We start from the raw sequence: 27,395 nt of genomic DNA on the forward strand, positions 1-27,395 counted from the left end.
CAGGATTGGACCAAGAAGAAGGAGGTATGAAAATTGGAGGGAGAAATATCAATAATTAAAGATATGCAGACGTTACCATACTACCAGCAGAAACCAGTAATGATTTGAAACAAATGCTGATGTAAGTTAAAGAGGAAAGCACAGAAGCAGGACTACAGCTGAATGTCAAAAAGACTAAAGTAATGACAACAGAAGATTTATGCAACTTTACAACTGACAATGAGGACATTGAACTTGTCAAGGATTATCAATATCTTGGGACAATCATTAACCAAAATGAAGACAATGGTCAAGAAATCAGAAGAAGGCTAGGACTGGGGAGGGCAGCTGTGAGAGAACTAGAAAAGGTTCTCAAATGCAAAGATGTATCACTGAACACTAAAGTCAGGATCATTCAGACCATGGTATTTCCGATATCTATGTATGGATGTGAAAGTTGGACAGTAAAAAAAGCAGATAAGAGAAAAATCAACTCATTTGAAATGTGGTGTTGGAGAAGAGGATACCATGGACTGCAAAAAAGACAAATAGTTGGGTGTTAGAACAAATTAAACCAGAACTATCACTAGAAGCTAAAATGATGAAACTGAGGTTATCATACTTTGGACACATCATTAGAAGACATGATTAATTAGAAAAGATAATAATGCTTGGAAAAACAGAGGGAAGTAAAAAAAGAGGAAGGCCAAACAAGAGATGGATTGATTCCATAAAGGAAGCCAGAGACCTGAACTTACAGGATCTGAACAGGGTGGTTCATGACAGATGCTCTTGGAGGTCACTGATTCATAGGGTCGCCATCAGTCGTAGTCGACTTGAAGGCACACAACAACAACAACAACTGATTGTGAGAGTCCCAGAAAATCTGTTATGGAAAGGTGGGGAATAAATCTCTTAAAAAATAAATATTAGTTATTTCTTAAATGTATTTTCTGCCCTTTCTTCCAAAGTAGCCCAGGATGGCAAACACATCAACAAAACATTTTAGCAACAACAAAAAAGCATGCTAAAAACAATTAAAAGCATTCCAAAAATAGTTGTAGATAAAAACATTCTTTCATCCGGTTATCTCTGGACTGCCAGGAAAGGTCTCCTTCAGCTAGTGACAGGAGGTTCCGAATATTTCGTTTCGTACACTTTAGTAATTATTTTTCTCATTTTCTTACTTCTTAGAAACCTGGAAGAATTGTTTCCAAACCTGTTACTTAACAAGCAGAGGGTTAAAAAACGCAGATTCTAAAGATTCTTTCAGGAGTTAAATCTCCCCTCCCCTTTCCACCTGCATGCAATAGACAGTGAGAGCAGTAGGATTACTATTCACTCCTCTGATTTACCATTTATTCTGGTTGGTGAAGAGATTAGAAGGACCTAGTGCTTGGGCTAAATCATGTGCATGTCTAGAAGGGGAAGCTGGTGGGTATGCAGATGTTCATGAAAAATCTGTGCCATGCATGTTTCCTGGAAGGATTTTTCCTCAACCCTCTGATCTCCCCCTCACCTCAGTAGGTCGGTTTGCACATATCACTGGAACTCTTATCTAGAGAATGGTATGCAAGAGAAGCAAAGCCTGTTGGCCATTGGGAGATTTTCTTAAGAAGCACAACCAAATATGGCCCTGGGCTGTTGTCTGCTGAAGAATGCAGGTATCTATATTCTTTTTCCTTGTAGACAAGGTTTCTGTGTAACTGATAGACAGGAAGGCTCTCTCTGCAATCTCCTGAAGGCAAGACTCATTTGCTGAGTAAAAATGTGGGAATGCTTGCTTCATTCTAGTAATTTGCTTGTTTGTTTGTTTACAAAATGCATTTACTGCTCGGTAGCAGCCATTATCTGGGTGGTTAACAATTACAAAAAATAGAAACATTAAAACAGAACAAAATCAACCTCACTATAAAACTAAGACAAATAAAATCTCCACCAGCAAAACATTTATATGGCAGGACCAAGAGGACTAGGAGTGCATAAGATTATAATACTTGGGGGAATAAGAAGGTTTTCACCTGATGCCAAAAAGATCATAATGTGGGCACCAGGTGAGCCTCTTTGGAGAGGCCAAAGAAAGTGTGACTTATATCAGCTACACACAAAAGCATGATTTAAAAGTTGAACATACACATTTTGGCTTTTTGTTATGGGCATATATTTTTGCTAGTCATTTTTGTGTTGCACTAAGCAATACAGAGAATTTTCTGTTGAGACTTTCACTTAACAGGTACTGTTAAGATATATATATATATATAAAATTAGGCCCCTGAGACTTTGCACTATGCTTTGTGCATAGTTACCTATAAGATATGTAGTGAATTCTGTGGACCTTTGCTGCTTATTTATAGCTGACTTGTACATTAAGAACAATCTGCAGCTCAGCGTTAACAGCAAGTGATTGATTGATTGATAACAGCAATCCATAACTTTTGAATAAAAATGATAATTATGTATTTCTCTATTGAATTTTGGTTATTTTTTATTAAAAGAAACACACAGAGCAATTCACAAGATACTATAAGAATGTTAACAAAACATTAACGGTTTTCAGCCAGGGGACATTCCCAGCTGTACCTGGAGATGCCAGCGTTTGAACCAGGGACCTTCTGCATACAAAACTGATGCTCTACCTCTGAGCTATGGCCTTTCAAGGATCCTCCAACCCTTTAGATCAGATTGAAGGAGTGGCCTTAAAGAGCTTTCTGTTAGCAGAGGAACACCCCTGGATACAACCCCTTTGGATACAACTGCCTTTAAGAGCAGTGTGGTATGCAGAAACTCACAGATGGAACTTTTGGATGTGGGGAGATCATCTGCTAATGTCTGCTGATCAAATTGCTGTAAAAGCACAGGAACAAAGACAATAAATAAAAATTGGCAATCAAATTGGGGGTGGGTGAGAAAGTAAACAGTTTGAAATGGTTTTACTGGGTGGCTAAGCACTTCAGTTTAATCAATTTGAACCCTCCATTTGAAGGATTTGACAAAAGATTCCCGGTCACACCATAATCTATATAAAACAGGCCAGCTATGAACCTATCTACTATTTTAAAAAGAACTTCCTTGTTAGAGAAACAAATCAATCCCTTGCTAATAGTTATTTAGAAAAAAAGTAAACAACTTAAAAGTAGCATTTATGTTATTGCTTGAGATAAAGCTACTGAAAGGGAACTGCTTGTTTCCCTTCCACTTTGCCTCAAGAAAACCATTTATTTTTTCCAGATGTTGCTAAATGAGTCACCTTCTTAAAATTCAGCATTGGTTAGTTGTACAGCAGGTACAAAAACCATTTCCTTGGTTCTACCCTTCGCAGACACCTCGAGCAGAATTGCTAATGCATGGCCTTGAAAGTTTTCCTGTATTTTTCATGACTTTGCCAAAGGAAATATTTAACAGGCATAATTTTGCCCTTCACTTCAATAAAGGAAGGAATCATACCTACCAAACCCTGTAGCAAGAGGGTTTAAAAAAGGCTTTTAGTTATAATGGCCTAGTCACAATGGTAAGAAACTATATGCTAGCCCTTTTTAGGCATTCCAAATAGGGCTTAAATAAACAGGCAAGGAGGGGAAAGTGGGCATGAGTGCACTAACCTCACCTCCATCCCTGTCACCCTCTGTGTGTTCCAGGTCAACTGTCTGTAACAGTGAAGCCCCCTGTACTCATGGAGGCTTCTATGCAATTTGGAAACATGGGAGCCTCCACAAGTAGAAGTATCCCTTCAACATCCAGAGGGCGATGAGGGTGGTGACAGAACTAGCAGGCTGCTGAACCCTCTTTCCTCCTCGCCTGTTTATTTTAGTCCAAATTAGGGCACACAATTAGAGCTATAGTTGGCCATTACATCTGCTTGTCTTCCAAACCAGGGTTGACCCATGGTTTACAATCCTGGTATAGATGTAAAGCTCAAACCATCGTTTGTGGTTCAGAAGTAATGGGGGAGGTGCGTGAGAGCTTTGGAATCAAGTCATGGCATGAATCATCCCCTTGAGCTTACCTGTGTCTCAAGACATAGGAACGACTCTAGTCTTTGTAGAAATATTTGATAGCTCCTGCATCTTGCCATGTGACCTGCTGTTTCTAATTCTGAAAATGTTTAATTTTAAAGCCCACAAATATTCCCATTGATTTGAGTGCATTTAATCCGAGATTTTTCAATACATTATGTTTAGCTTACTGTGCAATCCTAGGCAAATCTCAGCAGAAGTGAGCCCAAACGAATTTGGTGCAATTTACTCCCAGGTAATCTGTTTATAGGATTGCAGCCTTAATCACTGAGGCCTATGAGGTTTTGCTATTATTTCCCCATTCATTTTAAATGTACAAGACATTTTGATCACCCTTAAATGAATGTCATTTAAAGATTAGAGTGTTTTTCTGTAGACGGTGCTGCCTGCACCACCAGGCTGCATATCTGTTGGCCTGGAACTGACCTGGTTTAGCAGACTTTGATGAAAACAGCTTGTTGGTTGCTTGGCGTTGTATGTGTATAGCCCTAATGGATTTTATAAAGTGGGCTACAACTCAGGTCAGTTGACCTGTTTAAAACCCACCCTACGGGGAAAGAAAATACATGCAAAGCTAGTATCAGCCAAACCCCATCTGCCTTGGTTATAGGTTATCTTTTCACATGAGCATTCTTTAACCACTTCTGAACCTTGATTAGAAGACTTGTTACTTAAAATCTCAAGTATTGATCCCCTTGACAGTCAATTATAAAGCAAAAGGCATGTTTTTTGTTAGTAATGTTGAACCATCTAAATAATAGTTTTAAGCAGCCCTTGGTGCCAGCTCAGTGCCTCTGTCACAGATTCATAAGCACCACTTTCAAGAAAATTAATGTTTGTTTATTATCTCCTTAATTGCTAGATAGAGGTTGTGATACCTGTGCAAGACCAGTAGATCAAACTAATTACTTCTGGCTCATTTTTAAAAGGCCTTTTCTAACTTTACTGACGGTATTATAACTTTTTCATAGTTGGCCCACCAAATAGGACCTTGTAGCACCACATGATAGACAGTAGTAATTTACTTGCCTAAGGCTGCAATCCAGTACACACTTACCAAGGAGTAAGTCCCATTGAACTAAATGGAGCTTACTTCTGAATATACAAGTGTTGGATTGTAGTCTTCGTTTAGAAAGAAAAAAAGAACTTTTTTAATCCCCAAATCATTTTATGCATGAATTTGGTTTGCATGCTGTGTTCTCATTCAAAGGAGGAAAGTGCTCATAAAAGATTCTTGTCCCTTCCCCATTAAACTTCTGTTATTTTACCTTATGTATGACCATCCTACTGCATGACCATCCTACTGTTTTGTCATTTCTGTTCACATTTCAAAGTTGGGAGGGGAAAGATTCATTTGGCTATGAAAAATGCAAAGGGATTAGACGCCAATCAGGTTTCTTTGCATTGTCTCTATTTGTTTGCCTATTTCAGGCACAGGGCAGAGGAGAGCACTCCGGGGAGAGATCCTGTTATTAAATATGTGTGGAGATGCACTCTACATTGTATGCTGGCCCATAATATACTTCTTATACCAACCTGTGCAGTGCTTGTCTTTGATCTGACACCAGAGTTCACAGGTGTGGTGTGGAAGTCATATATCACAGAACTCAGATATATTTAGCATAGGAACAACTGCCTGGAGGTAATTGACTGCTGTGACATGGAGCCACTCCCATACCTTGATCCCTGTGGTAATATGTTAGGTATGAAAATTACTTCTCCGCTATTCCATTGTCAGAGGCAGTTCCCGTGCTGTTGAGGACCAGGCAAAGCAGCCCTTCCCAGTAGTTCCCTCCTTTGGCCAGACTTGGCACAAAAGCTGAATCCCTGCCTGACATTCCTCGGGTCACCAGTTCATGGCTGGATCCTGCATGCCTACTATCTCTGTCCTTACCACCTCTGTGGCAATCACTTCCTCTCTCTCTCTCTCTCTTTCTCTCTCTCTCTCTCTCTCTCTCTCTCTCTCTCGTGTGTGTGTGTGTGTGTGTGTGTGTGTGTGAGACAGCGACACACAAACACACACACAGAGAATGGATGGGGTCGAGTTAAATGGCGAATCAAGGTCAAGGAAAGGCCCTATTATCGCCACCTACTGGCAAACAAAGTTAACACATCTCATTCACAGATTTTCATAAGAGCTTTGTATCCTTAACAAACTGCCAAAGAATATGCAACACCATGCCCCACCGATTCTCATCCCAGCAGGCCATTCCCACACACAAGGTTGTAATTCCCAAGTTCCTAAACCTACAGAGGAGAGGTTCTCTATATTCCACACTCACACAATCCCAAATAATGTGATCCACCACCCTACAAAGCTAAGAAATGCGGTGGGACAGAAAAAGAGCTGGGCAGTGATGCAGTGGTAAAAAACCCACCCACTTTTGTCTCTGGCTCCACCCCCCACCTGATCCTGATACTGCCCAAGATCATCTGCAGCCTTGACTGACACTTCCCATTGATCAATGGCCCATATCAGAAAAAGTCCCCGCCCCCACTGCTGCGCTAGAAGAAGACTCCTATCAGAGGCAGGAAACTTTTGGATCCAACCTAAAGAGTGTTGGTGAAATAAAAGCCAAGTAGTGACCAACTCTTGTTACTGTTTGACTTTGTGGGAATGACCTGACTTAATTAGAGTAACGTTCATAAAGAACAAACATTTTTTTTTACTTTTGGAAAAAAGTCTCACTGAATTTTGATTAATGATAATATTGGCTGTAATTATTTGTCCTTTGTTGTTGCGTGGTCATTTTCTGACACAGACCTTCACTGAGATGCTAGATGCTCAGAAGGTGGGGACAGTGGGTGACCATGATCTTGTTTTCATGGAACAATTCCTTTGTGACTCTGAATATCAAACTGTCAAACTCTGGTCAGAAGGAGGAAAAAAATAGGGACAAAGTGACCGAGGGGACTTCATGGAAACATTTTTCTCTCCCCTTGTTTGATAACATGCACAACTGGACAACAGGAAATTGTGATTTACATTTCAGTGCACAGAAAATTACTCTCATTGCGAGCACCCTTCCTCTGCCTAAAACTAACCAAGGGTGGCCTCTATCTATTAACTACAATCACCACCGCCTTGATAGCCTCTCTGGTAATTTAGGGGTGGGTAATTAATTCTAAACTAAGAATGTGCCTGGGAACCTACACCAGGATAAACTTAGCTGAAATGGGCCTTCATGTTAAAAGCCTTTTAATACAGAAATGAGCTGGAGGGGTGTTCATTTTGTATTTGTTTTTGTTGTATGTTTTACACACGCTCCTGTATTTCCTGACTGTAAACAGGAAATATTTGAACAAACTAAGGAACTTACGAGAGATACAAATAGTAATCCTTTTTGTGATTTCTGATATGTTCTAGACTTTGTTTACTTGGGCAGTTATTTAATTTGTACCATGTGCACAACCACATCTGAAGTCTGTGCTTTTCTTTCCTTTTTAACCCATAGTTCCAGTTTTGTGAGAATAAATTGGGAATTAAAGTCATTGGATGTGGGCTCAGAGTGGAAGGAAGAATTTTGGCCAGCTCACCTTATCTTGCCACTATAGATATGTGATGGGAGAAGAAGTTATCTAAATTCTGTCAGTGTCACTGTGAAAATCAACAAAATATTGTTATAGAATCTGACAATCTTATTGACAATCCATATTATGTAGCTAATTTTGTTTCCTGCCAGGGATGTTCCTGGTTCTACACAGAGTGGGTTAATGGAAAGAATGGAAATGGACTGTATATTTCCCATCAGCTGGAAAAGATCAGGGAAGATAGTTCTTCCTGATGCAAAATCTGCAACACATCTTTAGCAGAACAGCCTTTCTTAACGCTTTTCTGCAATTCCAAGATCGATAAGCATGTGCTAGTGATAACATTCTTACCCAATTCAAGCCTTTGAGATGGAGGAGCAGAAAATTCAAATGAATAAAATAATGCATTAAGAGATACCACTACTGATAGTGTAATTTTTTTAAAAAAATCAGTGACTGATGAAGTACTGCTGGTAAGCAAAAAAGGCTTTGAACAATATCTTCATATATTTATATACTCTGTCATAGAATCTACACTTACTGCTTTCATAGACACAAACCACCTATCTGTTGCCATCTAGTGGCCTTTAAGTAAGTACTGCAGAAGAGGTAAAACAAGTGTATCCCAAAACAGTAATTCTGTTTATTAGGACCAACTAAAACAGTAAAAAGTAATGTAGTTAGCTGCAATAAAGGACTACTTTTGTTCTTCATTTTTTCTAATGCACTGGCCTACCTGCAATTGTTGTCTGCTTGCGAGCAAACAGTTATATGTTACAATGCTAGTTTTCTGGCCAAAAGTTGAAGGGGCCATTCTTTTAGCCAAAAATGTGATGCAGGTCTTTAACCAAAGGACCACAAGTTAATATGAACTAGAACAAGACATTAGAATTTGCTATTTATTAGAAAGCTAACTCACTTTCTAGAAAAACAACCCAGGTTCTATGGAATGTGTTGAAATGTAGACAGACTGAAATGTCTTTTTAAAAGGGAGAGGCAGAGAGGTCACTCTAAAAGTATAATTTGGCATATACTTTTACTAGGATAGTTTTCAATGGGGCACATCTTAGTATTTTTGCTGAGGTGACTAGAACAGAATATAATAGATAATTTTTGTGTCTGTATTTTGGGGTGTTTCCAGACAACCTGTTTATTGAGCATCCATCCTGATTTGTTTGCTTAGATGACATTGGCTATTGAATGAGCATTCATTTTGAGTTTTTGAGGAGAGGTTAGAAGATGCCGCATCATTGTTATCCCACACTTTCTAGTGCATTTTTCTGTTACTTTCCTTCTCACACAAAGTCAGATCTTTTGGGCACGCGGGTTTGTTGCGCAAGACCTCCCAATCCATTATAATTGTGCAACCTGAATGTCCCGCCCAAATTAGTGACAGTCTGGAAGCACCCTCTGTATGTGTGTCTCACACTGCTGTAAGAAATGTGTTAAACTGAGAGCATTGCAGCTGCTGTTTATTTTAGCAAGTCAGAATATAGCTGTCTAGAACACACAGCTTGCAGGATTTTTGAGATAATATTAGAACTCTATTATGGAGAATACTTTGGGCAGAAACTGACAGGAGCTTGGGTTTGTTTGGAGAAAAGACTTTGTGGTGCTGGGAGTTAGCTGCAGAGGCCCTTGTGTGTGGCCCAGTGCTGCTGGTGGTGGCAACAAAGGAAAGGCCCTTCTCTGTGATGGTGACCAGATTATGGAAATCCTGCTCTGGAAACTCGGCCTTGCGCCTTCACCTGTGATGTTTCACTGCTAGGTGTATACTTCTGCTGAAGCAAGTATTCAGTTTGCCTTCTGTGTGGTTTCTCTTTTAGTCCCCCTCCTGAGTTGTTTGTTTTGTGATCCTGCTCTGCTGTTGTTATTTTTATATATTTAAAATATTGCAAGCCACCTGGAGCACTGCTGTTGGAGTGAAAAGGTGGGATGATATTCTCATAATAAATACAGAAAAGGAAATCCACTTCTGCACTTCTCCAAATTGTTTTGTTTTGTTTGAAAACCTGGGTATGCTGTGTTCAGTTAACAAAAAATATCCATCCCATCTAAGGTCAAGAAGGAGTCAAAGAAAATGCTCAGTGCAGTTTTATTTCTCATTTTTTATTATACAATGTTGTTTGTTCCCTATTTTGAATAACATCACTACTGTCATTCAGCACCTGAGTTTGCTAGTAGTGGACATAGTAATAGTCAGCCACTCAGTGATGTCGTTCATCACTTCAGCATCAGATCTAACAATAAACCCAAAGCCAAAATGTAATACATAGTGAAGTCTAGGAAGAGAACTGCTATTAACACATTATTAATCAAAGTCCTGTCTGTGTAGTCATTTAATAAGGGTGCTTTTGGTTCAGATTCCATTCTTTCCCCCAAAAGACCAGTCGCCAAGGTCTGGATTTTTGCAATTTGTGAGTCATCCATTGGGGAATTTATTGCATGTGTCACCCATTCATATTAATTGTTATACAGTGTTTTTATTTGTACATTTTCATTTCATAAATCTATTCATTTGAAATTGTCATTTGAAAAAGGTCATTTGAAATTGTAACATACAGGGATGTACATAGCTGATGTAGCATAATGGGCTGTAAACTAGGATGTCCACAAATATTGCCTTGGCTTATTAGCCAGCCTCTGTTTGAGCTTGTCACCACCATGACCACCACCATCGTCCTCTAACCTTCACTAAGTCCTGTGGCGTATGCAGAAGGTTTGGGGAAGAGCCAAAGATTTCTCTCATTTGGAACCAAGGAAGCTCTGTTATATTGAGTCAGACCATTGGCCTGTAAGGCACAGTACTGTGTATGCTGACAAGGGTCCCAGACAGGGTTCTTTCCCTGCCTATTTGGATATGCAGACCCAGTGGTCAGTGATAATGGGAGTTGTAATCCAGCAACATCTGGAGAACCAAAAGTTCCCCACACCTGAGTTACTGAGATAGTGTACATGAACATTCAGGGGAAGTGCTATATAAAAGCTAAACATGGTTTTTAAATGCAAGTAACAGTTCTCTGTTTTTAGAAGTTATGAGTAGCACGTTATCTGAACCTAACACAAAAAGGGGGAACCGTCTCAGACCAATGAAAAGACTATAGAGAGCCCAAAGGAATTTAGCATCGAAAAAACATATACCAACCAGAACAGCTTCAATAAAAACAGAGACTCTCTTTGTAAGGAGAGTAGCAATTAGCAAATCAGCACTATTCTTTAGTAGTGAGTATGGCCTGAAGTAAACAAACCAGCTATTTCACAAAAAGAATCAAGAAGAGAAAAGTTGTTTCTTTTCACAGCTGTATTATTTTTCAGAATGCTGGATGCACAATTAAGGCAGTATTAACTGAGTTTCGATCTTACATTTGGGATTTGAAAATTCTGTGGGGAAAACTCTTAAAATCTGCAAACTTCAAACCTGCATTTATATGACCATGGAGTCTTTCTATAGCAGTGTTTCCAAAAGTAATATGATATCTGGAGCACAAGGTTAACATTGTAAGGCACATTCCAATCATATGCTCAAAAATATATGTGCATTTTTTATTATTATTCTTTTTTTGCTCAGCTCCCAGTACAAAGGACAGGCCTCATCTTTGCAACTGCAGCATGATCCAGTTAAGATTACCTCCCTAGATTACTCTGCTTTGTCTAATCTGTCAACCAGAGCTCAAAGATGGGAGGTGACATGTTTTCTGGGCAATGCTGGGGCTTCTGCAATTTCCCTGTGGAATCCTTACTCTCTCCCTTGGGATGATCTCACCGTCCATATTTGGGCAGACAAAAGGAAGGAGCATCTTGAGGGGCATAGATTGAGGGATGAATAACTGGTAGATGCTGAAAATGTGGAGCCTTATTTTTTTCATTGCTTATTTCAGTACCTCTTGTGCACATAGGTTGGGGATTCCTGATTAAAGTGGAGAGGATCTTAAAAGCCCCAATGTAATAATACAATTTTTAAAAACTTTCTTTTTTTGACAGCTTTCACTTATACAACCCCCTCAAAACACAATTAACATAACCACATACAATTCTGACCCTGTCTAAAACATTAAAACCACTGAATTACCCCTGTGTAATTCTCTCTTATTTGTTCGGCATAAAATGCACCCCCCTATTGGAATAGAATGCAAAAGCTTAATCATGGTTTAACAACAACAGGGAGGAAATTAAGCATTGTGGTAAGGTTGAACAGCTGGTGGCCTGCGGCCTGTGGTTAGTTAACTTGTGGGTGCTTGAATTCAGAGCTGCCAATATCAAAAGATGCAAAGGCAGGGAGGCTTTAGAGCCACCTCTTGACTGACCAACCCCAGCAGTCCTTTCTCCCAAGACAGCACCTTCAGGCTTGTTCTTCTCAGTGAAGCCCCTATCGTGCCCAGCTCTGCTTCTCAGCTCTCTCATAACAGGTACCATTTTTTCTATGTAGGAACATAGGAAACTGCCTTAAACAGAGTCACACTGGTGGTCTATCTAGCTCAGTACTGTTTACACTGACTGGAAGCGGCTCTTCAGGCAGCAGACATTCTCGGTCCTATCTGGCCACGCTAGGGATTGAACCGGGGACCTTCTCCATGCAAAGCGTTACTCTATCACTGAGCTGCGGCCCTTCCCCTAATTAATTCCCCTAATGAAGAAAGCTGGGCTCGTCAGGGATGCAGTGCTGAAGCTTTTTGGTCTATAAACAAGAGAGTATGTAGATCTCACAGGCGCGATGCAGTGGTGGTGGTGCCCACTGGGTCGATGGCAAGGAGGCCAACAGTGGGTGGAACTTCTCAGAGCCAATGACAGATGAAGCCAACAAAGTCTACTTTTGTTCCCATCCTCCCCCCTTGTTGAGTTCTACAAGGGTAATGTTGAGACTAAAGAGGGGGAGGCAGACAACCAGGGACACCCTCTGGACTGGTTGTAAGTAAGAAGGCAGGTGGGCTTGGTGGAATTAACACTGAGGTTGGTAGGGCAGTGCTCCATTTGCCCTAATGGGCTAACCTCCACTGGATCACTGACAGAGGCAGAGAGTAATGGAGGGCATGAAGCAACTGGCTGGATCCTTGATCCTATCTGAGCAGCCATTTGTCCCTTTTTGTCTGAATGAACTTCCCCCTTTGTTGTTTTTCTTTTTTTCATCTTCTTCAATCTGCTTGTTTTCCCTGTTACTTGTTCATATGTTTTTTCTCATGTTGTTCTTATTCCTATAATTTAATTTCAAAGTAAAACAGACTCTGAAAACTTTTGCTTTTTGTATCACTCACAGTTCATATCTTCCTTCTTCATGAAAAAGAGCATGCAGCCAGGCACCCTTTAACTCCTGGCTAATATGCGTGCTGTAGGTTCAGATGCAGAATTAGAAGGCAAAGGGAAAGCACCAACTGACAGCAAACCACTTCCAAGGTCACAAGTACATTAGAATTACTTAATCAAAAAGTGCAAGACCTTTATATCCTCTCCCAGTGAGATAATCCATATTATAGTTTGGGGGGGGGGGAGAACAGAAGAGTCTTCCAGTGGATATTCACTCATTTGTGCACTTAGGCACAAATGCTGAAAACTGCACTATAAATAGCCTACAGTTAAATATAGCGTGAGCCAAGTTTGATGTCAGCAGAAGAGTCTCATTTTGTGTGGTTGATATCATTGTGTGGTTATTCTGGCTAGCTTGGAAGTTTTATGTATATTTTTCATTCTGGTGATAGCTTGTGACACAATAAATATGTGTCTGCACTATGGAAAGTGACGCTTCTCTAAAATAGGGATGGGATCCGTTGGCCAGTGCCACTTTGGAAGAATTTCATCAACCTAACAGGCTGGTATCTATTTGAGTTTGTTCTTTGTTCGCTCTCCGCTGCTTTTACTGACCCATTTTTCCCTCCCCAAAAATGTTGATACTAGTATCGATATTTTGAAAGGAAATAATATTTTGAAAGGAAATTGTGATATTTTGAAAGGAAATATTGATAAATGAAGGAAAATGTCAAAATTATTGTTCCTAATATCAATGTTTTAGAGGAGGATTTTTTAAAAAAAACTTTTTGAAAATAGCTGCAGAAAATTGCTATGTAAAAATCCAATCTGCAATGATAGAGAATAAATGAACTAATGGAAAATTAGGTACCAAATCCAAACTGGGTGGAATTCTAGCACATCTGTACTCTCAAATGACTTTCAACTCTCTGAAAATTATTGTCTGTCTCCAGGCATAGATAAAATCTAAGTTTTAAAATCACAATTAATAAATACTTCAAAGCAAACTGGAACTCAAAAGCAGAGGCAGACAATAGTTTATAAGAAAGCCAAAAGTGGTCTAAGAGAGGCCTCAGTTTCTGAAGAGTAACTCACTTATTTCTTTTGCTCTAAGTCTATCAAGGGCAGCCCTACCATTAGGCAGAGTGAGATGGCTGCGTTTGGCGGCAGAAGCTGAGAGGTTGGGAGTGTCAGCAAGGTGTTGAGGGTCAGAGCAGTGTATTTTACGTGGCTTGCCCTGTTTCCCCTAAATTAGTCAAATGAGACATGAGGGGCCACTGTGTGTGGCTATGTTAATTAAACCCATGTTTGCCCACTTCACAATCGGGATAGGAGTGATGGTCTGTTTTTTACCCAAGAAGAAATTAATGGAGAGGGGACCACAAACCCTTTCACTTCCTTAGTTTGCTCCACTATGCTGCTTTTCCACAGTTTTCCCTAGCCTACCTCTGATGTCATAGAAAAAATTGGTTCCAGCTAAGGAGCCTGGCATGGTGAGGCAAGGGTATGTTTCCCTCACTTTGCCTTCTCCATATTATTTTTTGTGTAAATAATAAGTTGACCCCTCCCGTGTTCATGTCATACATCAACAGGGCAAATATGTGTTTGGCCCACACATCCAATTTGGATCTGAGGCAAACAAAATTAAGCTCAACAGTTGCCACTATCCCCCACATATTGTGAAGCACAACAAACTCTTGCACTGTAGAGTGCTGCCAGGCCTAACGCCAGCTGGCGGCCAGGTTGGGCACTAGCCAAGGGTCCCTGGCGCTGAGAGGGGTTCCTGCTGTTGGGGCTGAGTGGTGTAGCTCCTGCTCCATAATCCAAGCTAGCATCGGATCATAGAATGTGTGCCCTATGATCCAATGTTGCTGCAGATTGTGGAGTGGGAGCTACCTTCCAGGCAACAGACCTCCCACCGCCAGTGTGGTCTGACTGTGCAACTTCCTGCAGTGCTGTGCTGTCACATCAGCACTCTGTGTGCACATGCTTACTATCACCCAAGATGGTGCCTGGAATGTCAACACCCCCCCCATCTTGGTTGATAGTAGGCATGCACATGCAGAGTTCTAATCGGCTGATGTGGTTGGGTCTATTTATGTCCCTGGCTGTGGTGGGAGTAATGCCGCCACTGCCTTCAAGGGCCCACTGCAGTCTGGTGCTGGCCCTGAGTGCTGCTATTTGTAATGTTGGGGAGTCAAATCTATGTTTTATGTATGTTCCAGACAGTTCACCAGGGTTCCAGTTGAGATCTTACATAAAGCTTGACAAACCAGGCCCTGACGCAGCTGAGGACATAGATTTCCGGTGGGCTTTTTCTCATGATTGTTAGAATTTGTTCTAAATAAGGTGTTTTTGGTCACCATCCTTTATGGAAAGAGTGACGAGGATGGGATCAATTGCATTAACAGCCATCTTATGCTATTCAGGATTCCTGACAGCCAGCCCTTTTCCCAGATTCTCAATTTTATTTGCCCTTCCCCCCTGTTTTTTGCATTCTGCCCCCCAAAAGATAGTCAGTGTTCTGTGGCCTCGGGCCATGCTCAATCATCAATGGACTGTCCTGTTTCTGCCATCTTAAAGTTTTTAAAATAGATTTTTTGTACTTCTGCCTTGGGGGTTCTCCCAAGTCTGTTGATACCTCCTACTTGTGCATGGATAGTAACATTTTGACAACATAAGGATCCATACTCAGAGAATGAATTCACAGTTAGTATATATGATGCGCTTTTCCCTGCAGAAATATTAATCTCCCTGTCAGAAAAACAGACGTTGAATGGCCTAAAGCAGTGGGATGGGCAATACCAGCTGTCTTTTTCAGTTGCATAGCTCAGTCGATGTTAATTCTTCATCTTTGGAGATGTAGTCCAGATTGCAGGTGTTGCCACCACTCACCATATGCTCAGAGGCACATGTTATCAAATTCTTCCAAGCTACACAGGAAGTGGATTGGACTGTGAAAGACCAACCCAAATGGTGGTTGCATTTTTACAAATTTGTAGGGCAATCCAGTATCTCAGAGAGGAGGTCAGGTCTCCTGCTCCCCTGGTGCATTCACTATAGCTGCCCAATTTCCCTGCTTTTTAAATTTTGATAGAAATATCTGTTGGCTATAGATACGTTCTTAAACCGCAAGGTGTTTTTTTCCCTATTAGTGAATAATTGTATGTACATAGGGCCATTGTACATACAAAAAATGGCTGCCGTCCCATCAAATATAACATTGGAGCAACCATCTTTGTGGGTGTACAATGGTCCTTTGTACATCAGTTACAAGAGAGAGCAATCAGTTACTGAGCATGCCCAGCACTATAATAAGACTTCAATGTTAAATTTCTTCAATTAATTAAAAATCAGCCATGCCTTTTTGTAACTTTCAAACTGCAGAAGATGAAGGTCAGAGTATGGGGCAAGGTCAGGAATAGGATTACAGGTACTCTGTGAACATGACTGATTTTTAATTAATTTCAACAAATTATGAGACCACTGACAGAAAAAAGTCCAACAGAGGTCTGCATTTTTTCCCTCTTGTTTTTACACTTTGAACTCTCAATTCTCTCTGGATGTTTTGTGTATCACCATGAAAACTTAAAGGGTTGTTTAGCAAGCATTTCTGAGTTCAGGACTGTACATTTTGTAAGGTTTTGTTTTGAAAGGAGCTTATGGGAAGCAGCAGAAATGTCATGTGGGGGTATTTTTAATTGCGGAATGCAAAAAATCCATGCTGGCTATACTAGTGTAGTACACTCTTGTGGCTGTATAATACAGAAGATGATGTACAGTTGCTTCCAGGATGAAGAATGGAACATACATTTAATTTATTATTAATAACATAAGCAGAAAACAAAAATGCTGAAAATCAGTTTTGTTGCAAGGAGAGAAATGAAAGGTTAGTTTGACTGTGGGTGTGGAATTCTTACAGAACTTTCCAGAACATATGAGCAACTACCTACAGTCTGCGGGTGGGGGGAAACTGCTGAGTAGGGCTCTTGTCTGCTGCCCTGGGCTGCTTCTGGGAGGTAGGGCAGGATCTAAATGTAATAATAGATAAATAAAATAAATAAATCAGTGCCAAGACCATTGTCTTGCTCTTCCCCTCGCTTTTTGTGAGGAAAGCAAGCGATAAAACACTAACATCTTAAAAACAAAAACATCTTTAAAAAATCTTTGACAACATCTTTAAAAACAATTCCAATTTATAGTTCTCATCCAACAATTCTCTGAACCCTAATCAGGTGTTCCCCTAGGTGCATGTCAGCACACTTGGATGAAACTGATTATTTGGATCCATACCAATCAGGTTTCAGGACTGGACATGGTACTGAAACAGCCTTGGTCGCTCTGGTGGATGATATGAGGAAGGCATTAGACAGGGGAGAATTCACCTTTCTTGTCCTCCTAGATCTCTCAGCGGCTTTTGATACCATCGACCACGGTATCCTGTTGGATCGCCTGGAGGGATTGGGAATAGGAGGCACTATTTTACAGTGGTTCCGTTCCTTTCTCTCTGACAGGCACCAACAGATAGCATTGGGGGATGAGGTTTCAGACCCTTGGCCCCTCACTTGTGGAGTGCCACAGGGTTCTATCCTCTCTCCCATGCTATTTAACATCTATGTAAAACCGCTGGGAGCCATCATCAGGAGTTTTGGGCTGCAGTGTCACCAATATGCTGATGACACGCAGCTCTATCTCTCTTTTAAATCCTCACCGGAGTTGGCTGTGGAGACCTTGTCCAAGTGCCTGGAATCCGTGAGTGGGTGGATGGGAAGGAACAGGCTGAAGCTCAATCCTGATAAAACCGAGGTGCTACTTGTGGGTGACAGGGGAAGGTTGGGTGTTGTTGACCTGAAGCTTAATGGGGTGAGACTTCCCCTGAAAGATCAGGTCCGCAGCCTCGGGGTTGTTCTTGATTCCAAGCTGTCCATGGAGGCTCAGATTTCGGCAGTGAGCCGGGCAGCTTGGTATCAACTACACCTCATACGGAGGCTGCAACCCTACCTCCCAATTCATCAGCTCCCACTGGTAGTACATGCCCTGGTCACCTCTCGATTAGACTACTGCAATGCGCTCTACGTGGGGTTACCTTGAAAACAGTCCGGAAACTACAACTGGTGCAGAATGCGGCAGCTCGTTTGCTTACAAACAGCCGCTGCCGTGATCACATCACGCCAGTATTATTTCATCTACATTGGCTTCCAGTTGTTTTCCGGGCCCAATTCAAGGTGTTGGTGTTAACCTTTAAATCCCTATACGGTCTCGGCCCAGTTTACCTGAAGGAGCACCTCCAGCACCACCAATTAAGCCGCCCAACTAGATCAGCCACACAGGGCCTTCTCTCAGTCCCACCAACAAAAACAGCTAGGTTGGTGGGGACTAGAGAGAGGGCATTCTCAGTGGCGGCCCCCACTCTCTGGAACTCCCTCCCGTTCGATCTCCGCCATGCCCCTTCCCTGGATACATTTCGCCGAGCCTTAAAAACCTGGCTCTTTGGACAGGCCTTCGGGATCCCCGGAGTGGGCTAATTTTTTCCATGATTGTTTTAAATTGTTTATTGATTGCCCTACATTGTTCTATACTGCTGCTATTTAAAATGGTTATGGTTGACTGCATTGTATTTTATTCTGTATTTATATTGTATTTTATCAATTTCAATGTGTACGTCGCCTAGAGTGGCTTCAGCCAGATAGGCGACACAAAAATTAAATTTTACTTACTTACTTACTTACTTACTTACATGTGAGCTAAAAATGGAGAGGGGGCAGGGATCCAAGTACAAGCCCTCCCCACAACATCCCTGTGCCTGCCATCTCCACATCAGACCTTCCCGCCTTCTCAGAGTTCCAGTTTGCAATGAGGATTTTAAGTGCTTTCTCAGTGCAATAGGGTCTGAAGTGGAGCCAATGTACTCAGGGATACCAGGGGGCGGGACAGTATGTTGCCCGTTCCCCTCTCCCATTTAAGCCCAAATAAAACTGGGGGGGAAAGATACTAGCCAATTTTTTTAGTGTAGTATACAGTTTTTGCACTTCACAGGTGCTTTAATCCATTGCCCCAAGTGACCAAAGAGTTATGGAATGACTGCCTTGAAGGGTCAGTGGCTCTTAATGTAGGAAAAAGAGAAAGGGGTATCTGTGAACAGCATGCCAAGGGAGTGATGAGTTTTTCTCCTCCCTCTCAGTCAAACTTAGACTTAGTGGGGTGCTTGGTGGGGACACAGCTCCCTATCTCACTGTATGTGTCAAGGGCATGAGGATCTCTGCCGGCATTTCCATTAAATTCATCCATATGAAGCCCCTGGGAGTGGTCATCAGGAGGTTTGGGGCAAGGTGTCAGCAGTACGCTGATGATACAAAGCTCTATTTCTCTGTAATATCTGAATTGGGAGAGGCCGTGCAAGCCCTGGACCGGTGCCTGGACTCAGTGGTGGGCTGGATGAGGGCCAAGAAACTGAGTCTAAATCCTAGCAAGATGGAGGCTCTGTGGATTGGCGGTTCCCAAGTTTGGATAATTGGTCAGTTGCCTGCTTTGGATGGGGTCGTACTCCCTCAGAAAAAGCAGGTTCATAATCTGGGGATGCTCCTGGATCCATCCTTGGCACTAGAGGCCCAGGTGTCCTCAGTGGCTAGGAGTTCCTTTTACCAGCTTCAGCTGGTAAGACAGCTGTGGCCATTTCTGGACCAGGATAGCTTGACCACTGTTGTCCATGCACTGATAAGCTTCAGACTGTATTACTGTAATGTACGCTACATGGTGCTGCCCTTGAGGTTGGTCTGGAAGCTGCAGCTGGTGCAAAATGCGGTGCCACAACTGCTCACCGGGGCAGGGTATTGCCAGCATGTCACCCCGCTGCTGAAAGAATTAGCTACCAGGCCAAGTTCAAGATTGTTTTACCCCTTATATATCCAGTCAATCACTGCACTCTGCAGATGCCATCTTCTCAGGAGGTCTGTTCCGCACAAATTAGGAAGCGAACCTTTAGTGTAGTGGCACGTACCCTTTGGAATTTCCTCCCCTTAAATATTAGGCAGGTACCATCTCAATTCTCTTCCTTCCCCTTTCAGTACATAGAGACCTTATCCCAGTCTGAGTCTGTGTTGGAATTGCTTCTTAAGATGCTTTTAAATCTTTAAAAAAAGATTTTAAAGATACTTTATTTTAATATGTTTTTAAAGATGTTTTGTTTTAATATATTTTAAAGTCTGTTTTTAAGATGTTTTAGAGTATTTTTAGTGTTTTGTTTGCCACCTTGGGCTCTTTCTGGGAGGAAGGGCAGGATATAAATTTAATAAATAAATAAATAGTCTTGAGAGAAACAAAGGCAGGGAAGCCATCTTTGCACCTCTCTTCCCTCTGTTAAAAAGAAAGGAGGGACACATTCAGTGCAATTGAGCTTTACTACCAATCCTTTTGGAGTTTCCATGTTCAAGAGAAGTTGGAGCCTGGAACTAGAAGGTCACTGGGTCTGTTGTTGCCTTCCCACTGTAGAGGAAAGATGAGGGCTTAATCTCCCCAACCTGGACCAAAAGAAGCAACAACAGAGAGAAGAGGAAGAAAGGAGGGGACAACAAGCAAATTGAAAGCTGTGGTGGTGGTGGAACCAGACTCTCAGTAATTAGCTGCAAGGCTGTTGTTATATACCTACATTGTTATTTATCTGTTTCATGGTGTGTATAAATAGCTGGGCGATGGGAAACCTTTTGCCCTTTGGATGTTGCTGGGTGACAACTCCTGTGGAGGCTGATGGGAGTTGGAATCCAAACACATCTGGAGGGCCACAGGTTCTCCAACCCCTGATATACCTAATCAGTAAATCATTTCTCTTGAAATGCCTGAACTCCCCAAACAAAACTCTCGACACATACCCAATGTAATGCTTGATTTCTGTTAGTAACGTTAATGCACACACAACAGAGCCATGTTAGTGATCTACACTGTAGTAAAATGGGACTATATACCACAAATAAATAGCTTCAAAGAGATTTGCACAGACCGAGTGTATACATACACAAATAGTGATTCCCTTTTCCTGGCAGTGATACAGCTGCTGCTGCTGCTGCTACCGCCGCCGCTGCTTCTGACTCTGACTGTGCTGCTGCTGCTGCTGCTGCTAGCATGAGAGGGAATGAGAGAGGATGGAGAATCAAGTACCTGCCCTCCATTAGGTCACTGAGGCTTATCAAGGATGTTTAGTGCCTGGCCACATCGGGGACGGGCAATTCCCAATACAAGCTACAGCGTTACCCAAGGAGAAGATACACAGGTATGGATTGGAGGGGGGCGGGGAATGGGTGCCCATAGCAACATACAGGCCAGCTAGCTATGCAGCAGGCCTTGCTTTGTGGCTGGCCTGCTTTGCGGCTGTAGAGAGTTTGTGGCTGTAGAGAGGGTGCCATATAGCTGGCTACTCTGGAGTGAGAGAATCAGCAATGAAATTATTTTGTGAAGGTCCCCTTAGTAATGCTAGAGAACGAAGGCTTAGGAGGGCAGGGGGCATGGGACGGTACCAAGTGTTTCTGCAGTGTGCTAGCAAGCCGGCTTCTTTTGCTTGTAGCTTTGCTGGTCAAAGGATTTTGCTGCAACGTCTTCTCAGCAGACAAGAGAGGCAAGGAATGCTAAATGCAGCTACAGAATGCTGAATATCATATGCATGTTCCAGAGGAATGGTCTGGACAGATCTATGTATTGCTTGCAGCTAGTACGTCTTTGCACAGCTTGTGGTGACAAGAAAATGAATCTGGTTGAAATGGCATAACAATTAGATGCCTCGCCTTTCAGCAAATGCAAGGTTATATAACCCAAGCAGTGCTATGTCAGGCTATGTCTTTGTGTAGAACTGCAGGGATTCAGACTTTGGCATCCCTTGAATTCAATAGATGACCTCACCACAGGTAGCTCCCATTCAGAATTATTTTTCCCCTCACTTTGATAGTAGAGTTGGAATCATGTACTGGTGATGTAATATTCAGAGGAGAGGAGGATAAAAAAAGATAGATTGCAGTCTCGATGCAAGACGGTGAAAAAAACCACACACACAGAAAGAATTTAAGAAAGGACACACACACACAGGCAGCATCCATGTAAGGTTGTTTTCTCTCACTGCTTCTTAAAGATTAATTTGGCATGGCATAATCTGTGTGCCTCTGTAACATTCTGTACATCATGTGATTAGGGATCTCTGTTTATGGAACCTCTTGACACTGCATTTTAGCAACAAGATGCTGCAGGAGACTTTGAAGAAATGCACTTTTGCAGTACTGCACTGACATGGCCAGATGCAGAACCGGGAACTTGGATAGTCCCATTTCATTGGCCAACTCGGGATGACAAGAGTAGCAGCTTCAGCTCTTTTGGCAAGTGAATGGGGATGAGGACTAGGAAAGGGAGTGAGTTGATCAGCAGTGACGTCATTTTTAACTAATTCCTTACACAGCTGGGGAATGAATTTAAAAGGAAAAGCTGCAATCTCTGGGTGACTCTAAACATTGACTGGAGAATCTAAATGACTGGGAGTTCCCCTAATGGTAATACATTTTATTTCCTACATAGACCATTCCTTCTCATCCTTTTATTCTGGTTAAATCAAATGTGTGCTTTTTAAAAAGCACTAATGTGACTTTGATAGCATTGCTTGCTTGTGGCTTCTTTTTTTAAAAATCCCTTGTGTTGTATTGTAAGTATATCTTAGCAGTAATAGTAATGTTTTCTCTATGAATCATTGCCACTGGCTGTAAGAGTTTAGTGTGCAGCATTTGCCCTTACTAGCAAGGTATACAGATGTAGAAGCTAGCTGGCACTAAGAGATCTCTGGCATGGGAACAAAGCTGTACTTTTCCAATTGCAGGTGGAAGGAAAATTATTTGGGGGTTAAAAGCTCAAAGAAATGACACTAAATATGACTTAAAAAAAAAAGCCATAGGGAAAAAAAGAGTTTTATCAATCATTGAGAAAAATGTATTTCTTTTTTAGTGTTTTTAATAGAACAATTCTAATCATCTAAATTAGTGCTACCTATGCTGGCCCCTTTCCCCTGAGCCGGTTTCTTTCCCCAGCCCTTTCATAAAAGGGTATCAAAGGTGAGGCTGTCCTTTGGCCATTCAGCCACATACCTGGTATATTCTGTTTGCTTCAGCCTACAAATAAAATGCAATATTCATGTCATTTTTGGTGTGTATTAAGAGTGTAAAAATAAAAAGCCATAGAAGATAGAATGACTGAGCCAAGATGGTGGGCAGTTGCTAAGTGGTGCTGGTCTTTTTTGTACTTCTGCTACTTTTCTTGATTCTTCATTAAAAGTGATTTTGTTTGCTTTTTACATTATTTGGACTGTCTACTAATGTCTGCTCTGTAAGCTTGGTTCCGATGTTAAAAACTTGTTGTTGAATCCTATCTACACCTCTTGCCGAGAGATATATCTGCTTGCTTCTTACTCTGCAAAGTCACAGAGCTGACTAATTGAGCACAGCTGGATTTGCATTGTTGTTTCTTACTAGGAACTCCTGATACATCTGCTACAGAAAATGCCAGCCAATTTATGTCAGGAGCAACTAAGAAGTTAGGATGGGGTTGTTGGGTGGTTGTTGTTTTTCCTTCCCAAGAATGCAAAAGGCACAGAGAAAAATTCTGAGCACAGTAAGAAATGGTGGCAGTGATCATGATTGACAAATACCACCTATCCAGGGTACAAAATTTTGGAAAAGGTTGTGAAATTCATTGAGTGAACATGCTCAAATTGATGGCTAGCTATGCTGTGATTATGATGTTAGTGGCTCATGCCACAGTAAAATCTTTTTTCTGCAGTATGGTGCATTGTATGACAGGGAGTGAATGCCCCCTAATCATTCCCTTCTCATATCCTCAGTTGCCCTTGGAAGATAAAACATTTAAATGGTCAGTTCATTAGCTTAGCTTTCAGATTCCTGTTATATGGAGGCACATCTTTTGTTATTTGGGGGTTATAACAGAAACAATAAGGGGAAAGTGTGTTTGTGTGATGGCTGATGGCAGAGGGCAGGACTGTGTGTGGGAAAGGAAGGGATAATAATGGATTCTGAGGACACCTACCTTTATAATGCAAAATTATTATTTTTTCTTTTTCCATATGCTATCCTTAGTCAAAGAGACTTTCACTTCCTTGTGATTTTCATACCTCTGTGTATAAATGATCTGTATTACTACTTTCATAAATTAGGTAATTTGTATGTGGAATATGGAATAATTAATCTAGCTGTGATGGAGGAGTACTATAAACACTAGATGATGTTCTCTCACAGTTATGACACTGTATAGACACCTGTTGGTGGAAAAAATGGCATTGGGTCTTGACAAAGGAAGCTGCCTTATACCAAATCAGCCCATTTAATTGGTCCATCTGGCTCAGTATTATTAATACTGGCTTGCAGCAGCTTTTCAGGGTTTCAGACAGGAGTGTTCTCCACTTTAAGTGTCCTTGCTGTTTGAGTTATTTTTAACATTGATGAGACGAGTTCTTGCTACTCGATATTCTAGATTTGCTTCTTCATGATCCTGTTGATGAAAAGGATCAAATGCAGAGGGTGTGTGGGTTGAGTACAACAGATGTGTATTGCTGCTGTAACTGGTGTTGCAGCAACCATAACTGAGGTTGCTCACTAGCACATATTGGAAAGGTGAGAAATGCAGAAATGTGCAAAAGTTTAAGGCCAACATATGCAAAAGAAATCAAAAACCAGCTACTAGGATGTGCCCATTGGATGCTAAGAGCCTCTTAGCTGAGTACTGTACCTTTAAAGAAAGAAGTCATTCTAGGTTAAGGCCTTTGTGGATGGACATTACATGGGAAATACATATTTAGAAATTATGTATTTTCTATACCTTGAGATGCCATAGTTGCCCGGGTAATTAACATTTTTAAAGAAATATAGGTTGTTTTTGTAGTGATATTCAGCAAGGTATCCATTTGTAGGGACACTAGTAGAAGGGTTACTGTCAGCTCTTGAACAAGTTTACTTGGGTGTAAGAGCTGTTCTACACATTATGCAGTGTGAAGTAGTAGCCTGAGGACTGAATCACTTCAGTGAGTGGAATATATTTTTCAGTGGTCCCCTTTGTTAAAAATAAACAACTTATGGGATGTAAAGTAGCTTGTCGGGCAGAAAAGTTTAGCTTAGATTAGGGATGGAAAGATCTGTCAATTTCAGTTCTCTCAATTTCTGATTTTTCCCATGTTAAATTCAGTTCTCTACATTTCTATAGTGATTTGTGGGGTTTTTTAAAAAAAATTCTCCACTATTTTACTGCAGATTTCTCCAAACACATTTTTGTAGACAGTTTTGACAAAGGTACACATTTTTGCAAGCCTTTTCTCATCATTTCATGCCTTTTTGCATGTTATTTTCACTTGTGTATTCATTTTTATGCACACTTCCCCCTAATATACGCATTTTTGTAAATGTTGTTTAGTTGGCGAACTGCATTCCAAAATGCTAATAAGGGCAAATTTCAAAGGATGGCTGTGTTTCAGTTCTCATATTGTTTCACAAATTGAAATTTGATAAATTCTGCTTGAAATGCAAAATGAATCAAAATTCTCACCCATCCCTAGCTTAGATCCTAGCTTATTGCATGCACAGACATTTTTGTGGTGATGGTTTTTAATATGGCAGAACATTGAAAAAATGCACCCCCTATCTGTAATGGTGGTATAGTCTGAATTTGGCCACTTCAGTCCATCACCTCATTCTTTGCAATATATATAATGGTCATAAGTCCCACTCAGTTAAATTTGACAAATTATTTACAATCACTGTTGCCATGGAGGACCTGATTCCGCACATTTAGACCAACAAAAAAGTGCTTAAATGTTACTCTCTGTCATGTGAATTGCTAACACAGGGAAAGACTGTACAGCACCAACTACAGACAATAAGTGGCATGTAAACGGTAGGTAACTAGGCTTAGTATTGAAGCCTGAGAGTGGATTTGCTTGCTCCTCTTTACCATACCAAAGTTTGCATTTTGTATTTGGGTGTTTGCACTTGTTGTCCCCCAACACACATACCGTTGTATATACAAATATGTCATTTCATAGGAATAGGCAACTGCCTTCTACTGAGTCCCACCATTAACCCATCTAGCTCAGCATGGTCTACACTGACAATGCTGAGCTCTCCACGGTTTTAGGCCGGGGTCTGTCCCAGTCTTGAGACACCATGGGTTGAACCTGGGACCTTCCTACTGTTCAGCAATACACAGCAAGGGAGCACAGCGCTGCTAAGCAATGGATGGTTTTCTGTAGCATGATGTCTGAAATAATCTGTTGCATCTTACATATGTTAACTGGTGTGGTGTGATAGACTAGGATGTTGTAGAGCTGTGTGAATCCGCTTGGGAGTAAGGTGTATTAGTTATAGTAAACAAGGAGGAAGACTAGAAGTTGAGCTAAATAGTGTTTATTTAAGGAAACCAGAGTTTGCGTGGTATTTTAAAAAGCAGAAAGAAAGAAAAGGATAAAAAAGATTAAGAATTCAAGATTTTTCTCTTACCAGGCTCGTGGTGTTTTACCTTGCCAGGAGATTCTCCTGCCCATAATTTGGAGGGGGGGGAAGTAGCCCTTTTGTTCACCACATCACAAGGATGGAGTTCTTAGAGAACTCAAATGTGAAACAGCTGATGTTCTAACAAAAAATGTAACATCCCTAAGATCAGCTTCCATACCTAAGTATTGGAAAGTGGCCAATGTAACACACTTTTTAAAAAAGTTATCAAGGATGGATCTGGGAAATTACAGGCCAGTTAGCTTGTTATCTGTTCTGGAAAAGTATATAAAAGAACAAGTCTTGCTGAAGCAGAACCAACATGGCTTCTGTAAGGATAAGTCCTGTCTAGCTATCCTTTTAGAGTTCTTTGAGAGTGTCAAAGAAGCATGTGGGTAGGCATATACTTAAACTTTCAAAAAGCTTTTGATAAAGTCCCTCACTGACTTGCTAGCTTTTTCCTGAGACTTGTCAAATAAATGGAGGCCAGCTTTATCAAGGAGTATTAATCCTGATACCTAAACGGAACCTCCAGGTTCAGAGGTAGTATACCTCAGAATGCTAGTTGTGGTGGGTTTGGGGAAGACAGTGGGAGAAAGACTTCCTAACTGTTCAATCGGTATGACAATGGAACTGATTACCTGCAGAGGTGAAGGGCTCTCCAACACTGTAGGCATTCAAGAGGCAGCTAGACAGCCACCTGTTGGGTATGCTTTAAGTTGGATTCCTGCATTGAGTAGGGGGTTGGACTCACTGGAACCAACTCTACTGTTCTATCATTCTAAGACGGTTTCTTTTGTGCCCAGCTGTGGGCTGCCAGAGTCATCTGGCTTGCCACTTTTGGAAATTGGATGCTAGACTGGATGGACCTTGCATTTCATCCAGCAGGAATCTTCTTATGTTCTAACCACATTCAAACATTTAGCATCAACCATAGATGTGAAGAAGGGAGATGCTGTAGAAGTAACAAATCTTTCCATAAGGTAGGAGGTCATGTAAGTGTCTGATACATACAGATGTTTATAACAATGGAATCTTAGCACTCATTGATTTTATTTATTTTGGCATGGCACAGGCTATCTAAATGCATCTTCCAAATGAGGGCTGTAATTATACTTTG

General features: G+C 41.2%; 1 protein-coding gene across 4 annotated transcripts in view; it reads left to right on the forward strand.

Annotated features, from left to right (window-relative positions):
• NHS (NHS actin remodeling regulator) overlaps window positions 1–27,395 on the forward strand; it is a 331,511-nt gene that overhangs the window by 249,927 nt on the left and 54,189 nt on the right. The window contains exons 1-2 of one of the 4 annotated variants that reach the window (XM_061627220.1): window positions 1,334–1,413; window positions 1,504–1,643. The exons of 1 other annotated variant lie outside the window; for it this stretch is intronic. In XM_061627220.1, the coding sequence (XP_061483204.1) occupies window positions 1,610–1,643 (34 nt within the window). In that variant the 5' untranslated portion in view covers window positions 1,334–1,413; window positions 1,504–1,609. Of the gene's footprint in view, window positions 1–1,333; window positions 1,414–1,503; window positions 1,644–22,164; window positions 22,286–27,395 lie in introns of those variants that run through there. 2 more of the 4 variants (XM_061627221.1, XM_061627222.1) reach the window with 2 other exon arrangements.

This window comes from Rhineura floridana, chromosome 5 (assembly GCF_030035675.1).
Source record: "Rhineura floridana isolate rRhiFlo1 chromosome 5, rRhiFlo1.hap2, whole genome shotgun sequence".
NCBI lineage: Eukaryota > Metazoa > Chordata > Lepidosauria > Squamata > Rhineuridae > Rhineura > Rhineura floridana.